This window comes from Phoxinus phoxinus (assembly GCF_949152265.1).
Source record: "Phoxinus phoxinus genome assembly, chromosome: 8".
Taxonomy (NCBI): Eukaryota; Metazoa; Chordata; class Actinopteri; order Cypriniformes; family Leuciscidae; genus Phoxinus; species Phoxinus phoxinus.
The window spans coordinates 35657916-35670551 of record NC_136883.1 but is presented as its reverse complement, the minus strand read 5'-3'; the positions used below and the strand labels follow the sequence as shown (position 1 = coordinate 35670551).

Genomic DNA, 12636 nt, shown 5'->3' with positions numbered 1-12636 from the left:
AGCGAGCGATTGCTAATGAGAGACAGATATCAGCGCCACACGCGAGTCCCGCGGATATAAAGGAATAAGGACATCATTCTACCGAACTACCGCAAGTGCTGAATTAATACTCACACAGGACAGTTTATTAGATGAATGAAGCTTGTGAGGTAACGCAGCGCTGTCTCACTCGCTCTACACTATCTCACTAAACTGCATTTGAGTGTGTTAAAGTTATAATGTTATTCTGTGTTAGTTTGTCTGTATGAGACTAGCAGTAAACTAGACCAACATTAGAATAACATACGGATCATATTCTAACGTTTCATCATGTTGAGCTGTATAACATTGATTAGTTTTGTGTACATTTGCTCACCTGTCTAATAAAGTACATGCAAGAGCGCGAGTCTCTGTCGAGTCGAAGTTAGTCGCGGACGCTAGCTCTCGGCGTCTCGAAAACGCCACGCTGATATTGATCCTCGTTTTAGTTCTCCTTTTGTTACAAAGTCTGCTTGCCACGGTCCATAATGTTTGAACGAAATGACAACAGCGTGAGCGTGCCACTAACATTACGCTGTTGTCCACGTCTGTCGCCACGGTTACTACGGCATTACGAGTGGAAACCAGGGATAACGCGGATATTACGCCATTGACAGGCGACAAGTGAACAGGGAGTCCGGGAGGAGCCATTATTTAAAATTGGAATTTCTCTGAAATTAAAAATCTTTGGGAACTTTTGGGATATTGTAATCACACAACTGCAGGAAATATATCACACCGTGCAAGTGATTTTTGGATATTTTATTACAAAATTCTTACATATTGTACCTTTAAGAGAAAAGTTAAAAAAGAACAGCATTTATTTGAAACAGCGTTTACGTTTCCTATACGTTTAATACATCCTTGCTGAATAAAAGTATTAATTCCTTTTTTTTATTATTACTTGTGTTAAGTCATAAGATTTGTTCATTTGTCTCTTCTTTTTTTTCCTGGTGTACCAGAGGTTTTCCCTGTGACTGTTTTGACTGTTAGCCTACCTAATCTCGAATACTGTTACATAGTGCATTATCTCCCACAAAGTGCTCTAAAAAGAAAGATAAAGAAAGAAAACTTGCCTAACAGATGAGATCATCTGGGCTTAAAAACAAAGCAAGGAAAACAGGGAAGAGCGAAGGTGTTCAGACACAGATAAGTTATCATAGCAACCCCACGCACTTAATAAAAATAAACACCAACCACATATAAAAACATTTTCACACACACAAATCTGGACATGATGGTCTGGTCCTCTTCTGTTAATGGACTGCAGTGTAATCACACAGTCAATAATTAGTGTTGGCCATTTAAACATAATTCTACTACAATCCATTAGAGATGTAAATGACTACAGCCGAGCTGCACTCATGCAGAAAACCTTGAGCACAGTTTATCACTGACATGTTCAAGCACATAAATTTACATGAAAACAAGTCTGATTTCTCACTCGGCAATGTAAGATAACGATCACACAACATCCATCAAAACCATAAGAGAGGAATAAATTTGGATTTAGAGGGTGGTTCAATAATAAGAGAGGGTGCACACATATATCTGTACGGACCCGATTGAAAAACCGGCTACCGTTCAATTCATCAGAAGGGTTGTGTATCGAGAACCGGTTCAAAATCTCCACGAACCATGACTTCAATAAGACACGCGCATTTTGATTCTGCTTAACCATTCCTGTGTGTGTATTTTAAAGTGACTATTCAAGCGCACAAAGGCAGAATGAATGGACAAATACACAGAAATGTATGTCTTAATATCCTTGTAAACAGTCGTTTTTGTCTTAAGTAAATGTAATCAGTTGAGAAAGAAAACGCATGTGTAACAGTAACAGATCCATGCATTCAGTCTTAAAGTGACAACAGCCTAATGTTCCTGTCTGTCTGTCTGTCTGTCTGTCTGTCTGTCTGTCTGTCTGTCTGTCTGTCTGTCTGTCTGTCTGTCTGTCTGTCTGTCTGTCTGTCTGTCTGTCTGTCTGTCAATAACGATAACAACAAAAGAAAAAGAAAATCAATCACTAGCCGCGTTTCCATTACAGATTTGCGCAAATGTTTTGCGCTTTTATCTAAATATCGATACAAAACTATTGCGAAATGACGGCGTTTCCATTAACCGATGTTATGCGACTAAAACGTCCTTTTTTCTCTCGCGATAAAGTCATTCTAAAAATCACGGCAGCGGACGTTGGTTTATATAATCTCACAGCCACCGCATTAGACATTATTATAATTAATGGAGGGAGACGTACGTGTTTTATCCAAGCATTAATGGCAGGGAAAGACCCTTATATTCCAAACGAAATATAAGGAGTTTCTGGGTGTTTCACCCTCATTTCTGCGCTGAGGTTTTGATTGTGGCATTTCTTTGAAGTTTAGAATCCAGTATTCCTATAGGCTAATTATTGCTTCTTTTATGAATTTAATAAAGAACTGTCTCCTATTCCAAACGATCCATGTAGGCTACTTTTGTGTCCATTCGTTTTTTCCTTTTTAAACCCGTAATTGAAAAACGAAAAATAAACGGTTGTCTTTTTAAAACGCAAAGTTGAACACCACAATTTTAATTTAAACTGGCTACACCAACTGCTGCGCAAAAAAGTAAATATCGACGAATTTTCAGATGTTTGTTTAATGACTTTTTTCCCCTTTATTAAACATGTAAAATATTCACAAATTAATATGGAAAACTTGTCGATTTTACTGGTTTTCTAAGGCCAAATTAGAACCTGGAATTGACATTTTCCCGCAGTGCTGAATAAGAAGAGGGTCCGTGTATCATCCGATCATTTCATTTCCTATTTGGAATGGAATAACGAGGAATGAAAAAACAGCTCGTTTATTCGTTTTTTTGTTTAGTTTAAAAAACGAAAAATTAGATTTTGGCTCGATTTTTCATTTTTCGTTTGTGGTTTACAAATCGGTTTATGGGTTCGATATTTCGTCCGCGCATGTGGGCGGCGCTGAAACGCCCCTTTCATCTGATTGGTCAAACCGCTCCGCCTTCAGTACGAGCTTTTCTTTCTGTCGGCAGAATAAGAGTCAGTACGAGTGCGGCACTAACATTATTGCACTTTGATAAAATTATGTCTGAAACCACCACTCACTTTTAAGTTGCACAATATTTGAAGCAGAAGTATGTTCCAGCGACCCCATTAATGTGAGCTACAGTAGGCTATGACAGATTATTTTAGCATGACGTATTTCTCATTGATAAATACAGTGCAAATAGCCTAGTTCCGTCTCTTTGGATAAAACGGAAGTGGAAATAAAAATCAACATATAGGCTGAATTGTACCATATATGTCCTTAACATTAGATGTCCGTAGATGGCCTAACTGTTAGCTACGTTAGAGTTAGGGGATAACACAGAGTGTACTGTATAAAATCATTATGGTTCCCTTAAAACATGAAAACCCAACACCCCAATGGGAATATATCCTTGTTGTGTAAAACATCTGTTCATAATCTGTAATTCTACAATTTCAATAGGCTACGAATAGCACCGGGATCGAGGCGTCTGGAATAACTGCAATGATCAATCCGCATTTTTAAGATAGCTAATTTTATTGGCTAATATTCAGAATGTCCTCGTATAATGCCAACGACCGCTTCCTTTGAGAAATATAGCAGACCACCTTTTTTAAACTGTTATTTAAGATTATTTGTGCATAAATGTCCGGACAGACAGGCAGACAGACAGACAGACAGAAGTTTAAATGTGTTAGGCCTATATAAATGTTGGCACATATAACAAGTATTACAAACTACAATAGCCTAAACAGAACATGGCAAGCCATGGCAACTTATAGGCTAGCCTACTTAAAAGGAAAACAAATTTGCTGAGTAAAAACAGAGCTTGTGTTGTTGAATCATATTTTTTCTAGTATATCTTAAAATATAGAGCTCATGACAAATAAAACTTCCAGATGGACAAATTTAAACGCAAAAACCAGTGTGAATAACAACATCTTCTATGGCAAACTTTGAAGTAGGGTTGAAGTTTTAATTAGTTGTACAGCTTGAAGTGTAAAGCTTGTTCTCATACACAGATATGGCCTATTTATGAATGAAATTCATGCATTTATTTGTCATTTAAACTGATGCAAACAGGAAAAGAGAGTAGAAAAGACGTATTATCCTGTCGCCCCCTCTAGTGGAGAGCATTAACTATTACGGCCTTCATTGCTCAGATAATGCAAGTCAATGGATTTTTTGGGAAAGTATGTCTGACCAGTTATAAACATAGACAGGATATAAAGGGTTATAAATGATATAAGCGAGTCAGACCAGTCTGGAGGTCTGAGCTGAGTTTGGTGAAGCATTAAAGTGAAGCAGGCGGAGTCAATTTCTCATAATAAATAATAATAATGTTTAAAATATGCTGCATGGCTTTCTCAAGTCAACATAATGAAGACAACTCAGAGAAACATTGACCAATTCAGAATGTAATAAAATCGTATTAGTTTATAATAAAACTAATAACATTTTAAAGGTATGCTGTGCTCTTCAACCGACATGATTTTAATGAATCCCAAACCCTGCTAATTTTGACAGTATTAACGTTCACTGATTTTAGCTTCTCTCTTTTCTTTCTCTTTCTTTTCATGTGAACTGAGTAGGCTACACATGCTTACATTCATAAATATAAACTTTATTTCTATTCAATTTTCAAAATTACTAAATTAGTAGAGTGGTAAATGTTACACACTAATTGTGTTACATATAATAGTAGCCTACAGTTCAGCCTATTATTGGTTTTTATTTCCACTTCCCTTCTATCCAAAGAGACGGAACTATTTGCACTATCAATGAGAAATGCATCATGCTAAAATAATCTGTCATAGCCTACTGTAGCTCACATTAATGGGGTCGCTGGAACATACTTCTGCTTCAAATATTGTGCATAGTAACTTAAAAGTGAGTGGTGGTTTCAGACATAATTTTATCAAAGTGCAATAATGTTAGTGCCGCACTCGTACTGACTCTTATTCTGCCGACAGAAAGAAAAGCTCGTACTGAAGGCGGAGCGGTTTGACCAATCAGATGAAAGGGGCGTTTCAGCGCCACCCACATGCGCGGACGAAATATCGAACCCATAAACCGATTTGTAAACCACAAACGAAAAATGAAAAATCGAGCCAAAATCTAATTTTTCGTTTTTTAAACTAAACAAAAAAACGAATAAACGAGCTGTTTTTTCATTCCTCGTTATTCCATTCCAAATAGGAAATGAAATGATCGGATGATACACGGACCGAAGAGCCATTAATATTATTAAACTATTGTTTTCTAACTCGGTTAAAAACATCTCCATCTCCGCTGTTAAGCAGATGCTCTTTTAGAGAGAAATGCACCTTTCATACGGATTACTTAATCAGAACAAAATGTGTTAGCTTTCGATTCGAATTTGTTCGTTTTAAAGTGGACATTTCAAGCTTTAGCTATATAGGCTATTTTGTTTCAGTTCTCGCGCTCCAGTTCAGGGAGATCATGAAAACGCGCCTGATTGTTTTATTTTATTTTACAAAAGCACAACATTTTCTTGTTATTGTTTACACAAATAAAAGTAGTTACAAATAATGTATTATTATTTTCTGTATGACCAGAAATTATAGAGTAGGCTATATTAAGTTGTTTCACTGTTAATAGGAAAATGCAAGTGTTCACGCCCGCGCCTCCGTGCCATGTAGTGCGCGCTCCACACTCCACACATACCCTTAGATATGCGTCAAAATATTGTGTTTATTTGTAATAATCTCAGCTCTGTATTATTATTGTCTAACCCGTATTATGAATGACATTTGACGAATTGCTTTGTTCCTTTTTTGGATAAAAGCGTCATCTAAATATGTAGCCTAGTAAATGTTATAATAATGATGATAATTATTATTATTTGCGTACATGGACCCCAAACACACCGCGTCTTCTAAGTCAGGTGACTGTAAATGCGCAAAAACTGTTTCCATTGCAGTTTTGCGAAATATTCCTTTTTCGAATTGGCTGAAAAACCTCCTCATGCGAGCGTAAAAACTTTTTTGCGATAAACGAGAGTTTTTGCGAAATTGACGTGTTTCCATTGAGCGTATTTTCAATTCGCAATTTCAATTTGCGCAATTTGAAGGGTAATGGAAACGCGGCTACTTATTGTGACTAATTAACTCTTTCCCTGCCATTTACAGCATTTTCTGTCATTTATTGACGTAATTTTCCGGAAATTCATGTTTTCACTGTTATTTGGTAGGGGGCGCTGTTACGCATCTTTTGAAAGAGTATTGAATCTCTGGATCAAAACACAGGAGAAGAAGCAGCAGAAACAAGCAATAAAAGCATTGCTGACACATGTAAAATAACGCAATCATCAATCATTAAACAGCATATAAATCAAAACTGCCAACCGTTACCAAATGAAATGTCGACCCAGGAAGAAGTACAGGACTGTGAAGCTTTAACTGTGTTGATGGATGTAATCTTAACGATCTATGTTTTCTGATCCGGATGTAGTCTTTGACACAAACGTGATTTTCTCAGCTTTATGTTCAAAATGTTGCTAATTTTATGAAACTTACCCACATTGTTGATAAATAAGTGTTGATAAAAAAAAGAATGCTTGAAGCTTTTTTCTTTCTTTTTTATATATATTGCATGTTCAGATATTCATAAAAAAATTATAGGGCCCATGAAAGTTTTGTTAAAAAAAAAAAAGCTTGCAGGGAAAGATTAATCTACATTATTTATAAAGAGAATACTATGCAGTGTTGTTACATTAGAATATACTTGATTTCAATTTGTGTACCTGAACTTTGTTCAGTTGTATTTATTTGTGCAATTGTTACTTTGTTTTATTACTGACTGTTACTGACATTTATATTAGTTAGTATTTGTTTTGCTGTGGTATTTTTGTTAAAACCAGGCAAAAGTTCTCGTGTAAGTGTTTTGTAGGCTGCTGATCTGCAACAGAATTTCTCGCAAAAAGACACAAAATAAATGTTTGATATCTAAATATTTGACCTTTTTTTACCTTGCTGGAATCAAAACTGAGAATCGTTAGAAGAATAGGAATCAATAAGCAGAATCGGAATCGCTGAAATTCAAACGATACCCAACCCTATAGAGCTGGTAAGTCCCGCCCCCTCCGCTAACCCCGCTGGACCTCAAAGTTGAAAAAGCGTCAATGCAAGTGAATGGGAGAAAATAATTATTTTCTGGTCCCGTTTGAATTGTGCCATGAATGTGAACATATGTTGACTGTGAATTTTTTATATAATCTTTCGTGTGAAAAATGCTACAATTTAGCGGGTAGAAGTTTGATACGGGTAGACTTTGTGTGAGAGCACTTTGTGGACTACAACTCCTCGCTGCTTTCGACGCGTTTGAAACGTCAACACCACTAGCTCACGGCTCTAGCTCACGGATCCCGCTAGACATGGCTGTGTCTTCGGTGCACTTCACCGCCTTCTTTCAGGGAGAGGACAAAATCGTTGAGGTTGGCGAAAACCACGGGTAAGTCAACTTTATGGGGTGACGTCACATAGGCGACATGTAGTCTTTCTCGTTATGTCTTTTCCACAACTGCTAGCCGACGAATCATACCATATACTGTCAAACTTGTAACACGAAAGATTATATAAAAAATTCACAGACAACATATGTTCACATTCATGGCACAATTCGAACGGGACCAGAAAATAATTATTTTCTCCCATTCACTTGCATTGACGGTTTTTCAACTTTGAGGTCCAGCGGGGTTTTACGGAGGGGGCGGGACTTACCAGCTCTGTTCATGAGTGTGCATTTGAATTGCATTGTTCCCGTCCCACAGGATGTTGAATTGCAATTTGCATTGGAGTGACCAGTAGGAATTTACAGAATTGCAATTCAAAGACACTTAACATAGTCACTACATAATTACATATTTAGACTAATTAATTTTTATTATTTGTATTGCCGGATATGTATATTTGCTTCTCAACTAATGAAAACATATTTAAAATTTAAAATATACTTCCTTTAATAAAAATATTAATTGCAATTTTCCATCATGTATGCTGTTCAAATTCAGGAATTGATCTGCAATTTAAATTCGTTCTTCATTCAATTTTGAATAGCGCACCACCCTGGAGAAAAGACGATAATAAATGGGAAACTGCACAACACTTTTGTCCTTGCCTCTCCCTCTCTCCTTTTCTCACACAAAGTCTTTTTCAAAGACATAATGGGTCAGGACGGACTTTGCTGAAGACTGTTAAAGCTATATGGCACTCAGATACCATATATATATAATATGGTTGTATAATAATCCAGAGCTGGCAGGAAAAACTCGCATCATTTCGACTCCAGGATCAGCCCACCTAAGCCTCACCTCACCGGAGACAAGCTGTAAATCCAATGAACGAGAGAAGGGATGGGTGAAGTAAATGAACAGATATGTCAGGAGCTGGAGGGCAGTGAGAAAGATAAATTAAGAGAGAGGAGCGAAATAGAGAGAGATTTAGAAGAGAATCAAAGGGAAAGAAAAGAAAAAAGACATGAGAAGGAGAAAAAGGAGAGTAGATGTGCATGCATGTTTTTTTCTAACAAATTAAGTTATTTATGAAAATAAAGCAGCAATATCCAAATGATTAAAATGTATCTCAGCGTTGTCTGAAGCGTGCACATGTGTCTAATTTATTCATTAAAGGACATACCGTAATCGGTGCGTCTGAGTGTGTGTGTGTGTGTGTGTGTGTGTGCGCGCGTGTGCGTGTGTGTGTGTGTGTGTGTGTGTGTGTGTGTGTGTGTGTGTGTGTGTGTGTGTGTGTGTGTGCAAAATCCAGCAACATATTTTCAGTCATGGAGCTTTTCTTCAATTATAAGGAGAAACAATCAGAAAGCAACACAGGAAATGAAAGAGTCATGGAGGCTGACCCTGTGCATTACTCCGTTCTCTTGTAATCCCCAGAAGACAGCATGAGGGGTAAATACGGCTGTCTGATGTCCTCCTTTTCATTCTTTCGTTCTCTGTGCTATTATATTGCTACAAATCGTTTCTGTGAGGACACATTTGATCCATGGATTTTATTTTTAAGTCTCACACACACACACGTATCATCATACCTGCCTCTGATGTTTCATTGTCATGATCCAGAGCCTCGATCACCAGAGAAAACGATTTCTAGACAAAGGAAAATAAACATGTCAGTGCATTTTATAATGCAACATGTCCACAAAAACACACACATGAAAATGCAACAAAATGCAGCACAAATGCAGAATAAATCATACATAATTCAATGCAGAGCTTTTAATTGCTGAAATTGCATTTATTTCCATTTAATCATCAGTTACATAAAACGTCAGACCACTTAAAATCATAACTTCTCTCCACAATAATAAAGTCACTGGATTTGAGTTATTAGCAATTGAAGGGTTATATTATATGCCAAAGTTTACTACTTCCCTTGTGAACAAGAAGTGTTTAATTGTTCTGAATGTGAACTTATACTGTACTTTAAGTCTTAAAAGCATATTTTTAATACACTTAAAAAAAAAAACTAATGAGTACACTTATTTTAAATGTGCTAAATTGCAACTTCATTAAAAATGTAGTAATTATACAAAACAAATATATTTACGGTAAATAAATGACATACAAGTTTCAATAAAAATGACAAAAGCATATTTTAGTTTACCATTAATGCTTGTAAGTTCCTTTAATTACATTTTTAAAGACAATAGAATTATGAAATGGCAAAAATTTACTACTTAAGTGGGTCAAAAAAGCACTCTAAAGTTCAGCTAATTGCATTTAATATTTTTTTTTTTAGAAATGAATCAAATACCACCTTGCTTTACTAGAATATACTTATTAGCAAACTTTTGGCCAAAATGGTGTCGACTTGTATATTGTTCCAAGAATTCAAAGAGTAAACGTTTAGCGGGAATGAGTTACGTTCAGTTTCCAGTGAAAAAAAAAAAAGCTGCAAAGAATCGGAAATACGGAGAGAATTGTGTTAAGTCAGAAAAACCTAGTCACATACATATAAGAAAGCTGTTGCCATAGTGTTACATTTTACCATAATTTTTACCATATTTTCTGACAAATAAACATGAATTTCTTAGTCCAGGTAACACAGGTAAACATTGTTCATATGTGACCATGGACCACAAAACCAGTCACATGGGTAAATTTAAATTGAGATGTATACATTATCTGAAAGCTGAATAAATAAGCTTTCCATGGATGTATGGATTGTTAGGATAGGACAATATTTGGTCGAGACACAACTATTGAAAATCTGGAATCTGAGGAGCAAAAAAATCGAAACATTGAGAAAATCTCCTTTAAAGTTGTGCATTTATGTTCACGATTGTGCTGCATTCACTCACAAAAATACATGTTTTATATATTTACGGTAGGAAATTTACTAAATATCTTCATGGATCATGATCTTTACTTAATATCCTAATGATTTTTGGCATAAAAGAAAAATATAATTTTGAGCCATGCAATGTATTGTTGGCTATTGCCACAAATATACCCGTGCGACTTATGACAGGTTTTGTGGTCCAGGGTCACATACATATACTATTGACATTGTAACAATACAAAGCAGGTAAAAAATCAGCTACATTTTTTTTTTTTTTTTTTTTTTTAGAAAGGTTGGGTGTTTGTTCAAAGTATAAGCAATATAAATGCTGTATAAGCACCACTAATACAGTACAGATGTGAAATATTAAATCATGGTTGTTTGCGATGTGCTCTTCATTTGGACTATAGGCTGAAATTGGCTATTGGATCTCATGGTTTGAGCTCTTTTTCCCGGATACGTCTCTAAAGTCCAGTGGGGGAACAGATGGTGACACTGAAAACATGAGAAACCCCAGAAAACAGAAGAATGTCAGTAGCACTGAGACTAAGCCTGTCTGCAGTCTCTCTAAATACGAACCCATCATCCCCTGACAATGAGTGCTTAAACAAATAGAGTACTTCAAACACCATTGAACAAGCGGCCACGGCATCACAACGTGATTTTAAAGGGGGTTGACAAATTCATGAGAGCAGAAATAGACAGACAGGGAGACAGAAAAATCTTTTCTTCCTCTCTGTGTCTCCTAAATGAATAATTCAAAGCCTCACTCTCGTTCTCCAGTGAGAGGTCCAAACCCTGCCATGCAAATGACACAGCTGCAGCATTCTGGGTAACGAAACTAAAAGGCAGTGTGGATGTGCAGTCACGCCTGTCTCGTAAGTGTCCAGGAGTGAAGGACGGAGGAGAAGACATGAGAGGTGTAGGAACGATTGGCAGGAGGAGTGAGGCAGCTTGATAAAGGTGGTGTTAAGGGTTGAGAGAAGATGATTCAGTGCCTGAATGGACATGAGATGAAGAAGAATCTTGCACTAAAGAACACACACCCACACAACACATCATAATATTCTTGTTTTAACAGCACACGACACACTTAAATAGCCGCAGCTCAAAGGACAAAAGCTCTTCATGTACACTTTTGTCACAGAATTAGCATTCCCATATCTATTTGCATATCCACCTCGATGGCAGTTGCTTGATTGCACTATTTCTAAACATATTTGAATGTTTAACAATGAACCACTGCTCACTATTTTAAAGGTTCATTCAGTAGTTTGCTCCTAATTGTGTGTTGTGTGAAGAGTCGTCTGAATGGATGGAGTACACATGAGATGATTACCCATAATAGTTTTTATAAAGAGTGCTTAACTTTGTATGGTGTGGGTCACCCTCCTCAATGTAATAATAATAATAATAATAATATGTTTAATTTATATAGCGCCTTTCCCAAGCTCAAGGACGCTTCACAATAACAGTAGAGAACAAACAATAATTTCAAACATGAATGGACAATAGACATTTGCCCAGTCCAAGCGATCGTCGTAGTTGCGTTTCGCAGTGCAAGTGTAGTAAACAGAAACAATAATCAAAAAATACAATAAAAACAACATTAATCATCACAATGACAGTAAAGAACAAACAATACGTTTGGACAATAGACATTTGCCCAGTTCAAGAAACGAGCGATTGCAATTGCATATCGGTTTGCAAGTGGAATACAAACAGAAACAGAAACAGAAACAAGACTGTTTACAGCATGGAAGATCGGCAGCTGAAGCAAAGGTCTGGTGCAACAGACTAATGGTGCGTAAGGAAACTGGTTAAGAAAAACATGTCAAGAAAACATGTCATGACGGATAATATTTTTTAAAGGGGTCATGACATGGGTTTTTTTATTTTATTATTATGTTCCCTTAGGTGCAAATATAGTATTACTATAGTTTTTTTTACAAAAAACTTTTAAAATGTAGTGATTTATGACCTTTTCCCACCCTGTTTCTCATCCTCTGATTCACACAGTCTGTTTTGGGGGTGTTTCCCCTTTAAGAGTTCAGTGTTAACGCCCACGGTTATGATTGGCTAACGTCAGTGCCTATGCATCAATTATTAACGCCCCCAGCCAGAACATTTGCGGATTCGGCGTATTTAAAAAGTAGTTTAAAGTTTTAAATACATTACTTACAGTTTGCATCGTCGACTGAACACTTGTGAGGCGCGCGGCGATACGAAATGAGCGTAGTTGTCTTGCGCTTAAAGCGTAGTTGTCT

General features: G+C 36.6%; 1 protein-coding gene across 2 annotated transcripts in view; it reads right to left on the bottom strand.

The window, feature by feature from the left end:
* The window catches only part of LOC307003331 (uncharacterized protein), a 70997-nt gene that overhangs the window by 17349 nt on the left and 41012 nt on the right, over positions 1-12636 (bottom strand). For both annotated transcript variants that reach the window (XM_079621607.1, XM_079621606.1), the window contains exon 3: positions 9117-9174. In XM_079621607.1, coding sequence (XP_079477733.1) covers positions 9117-9174 — 58 coding nt within the window. The remainder of the gene's footprint in view (positions 1-9116; positions 9175-12636) is intronic.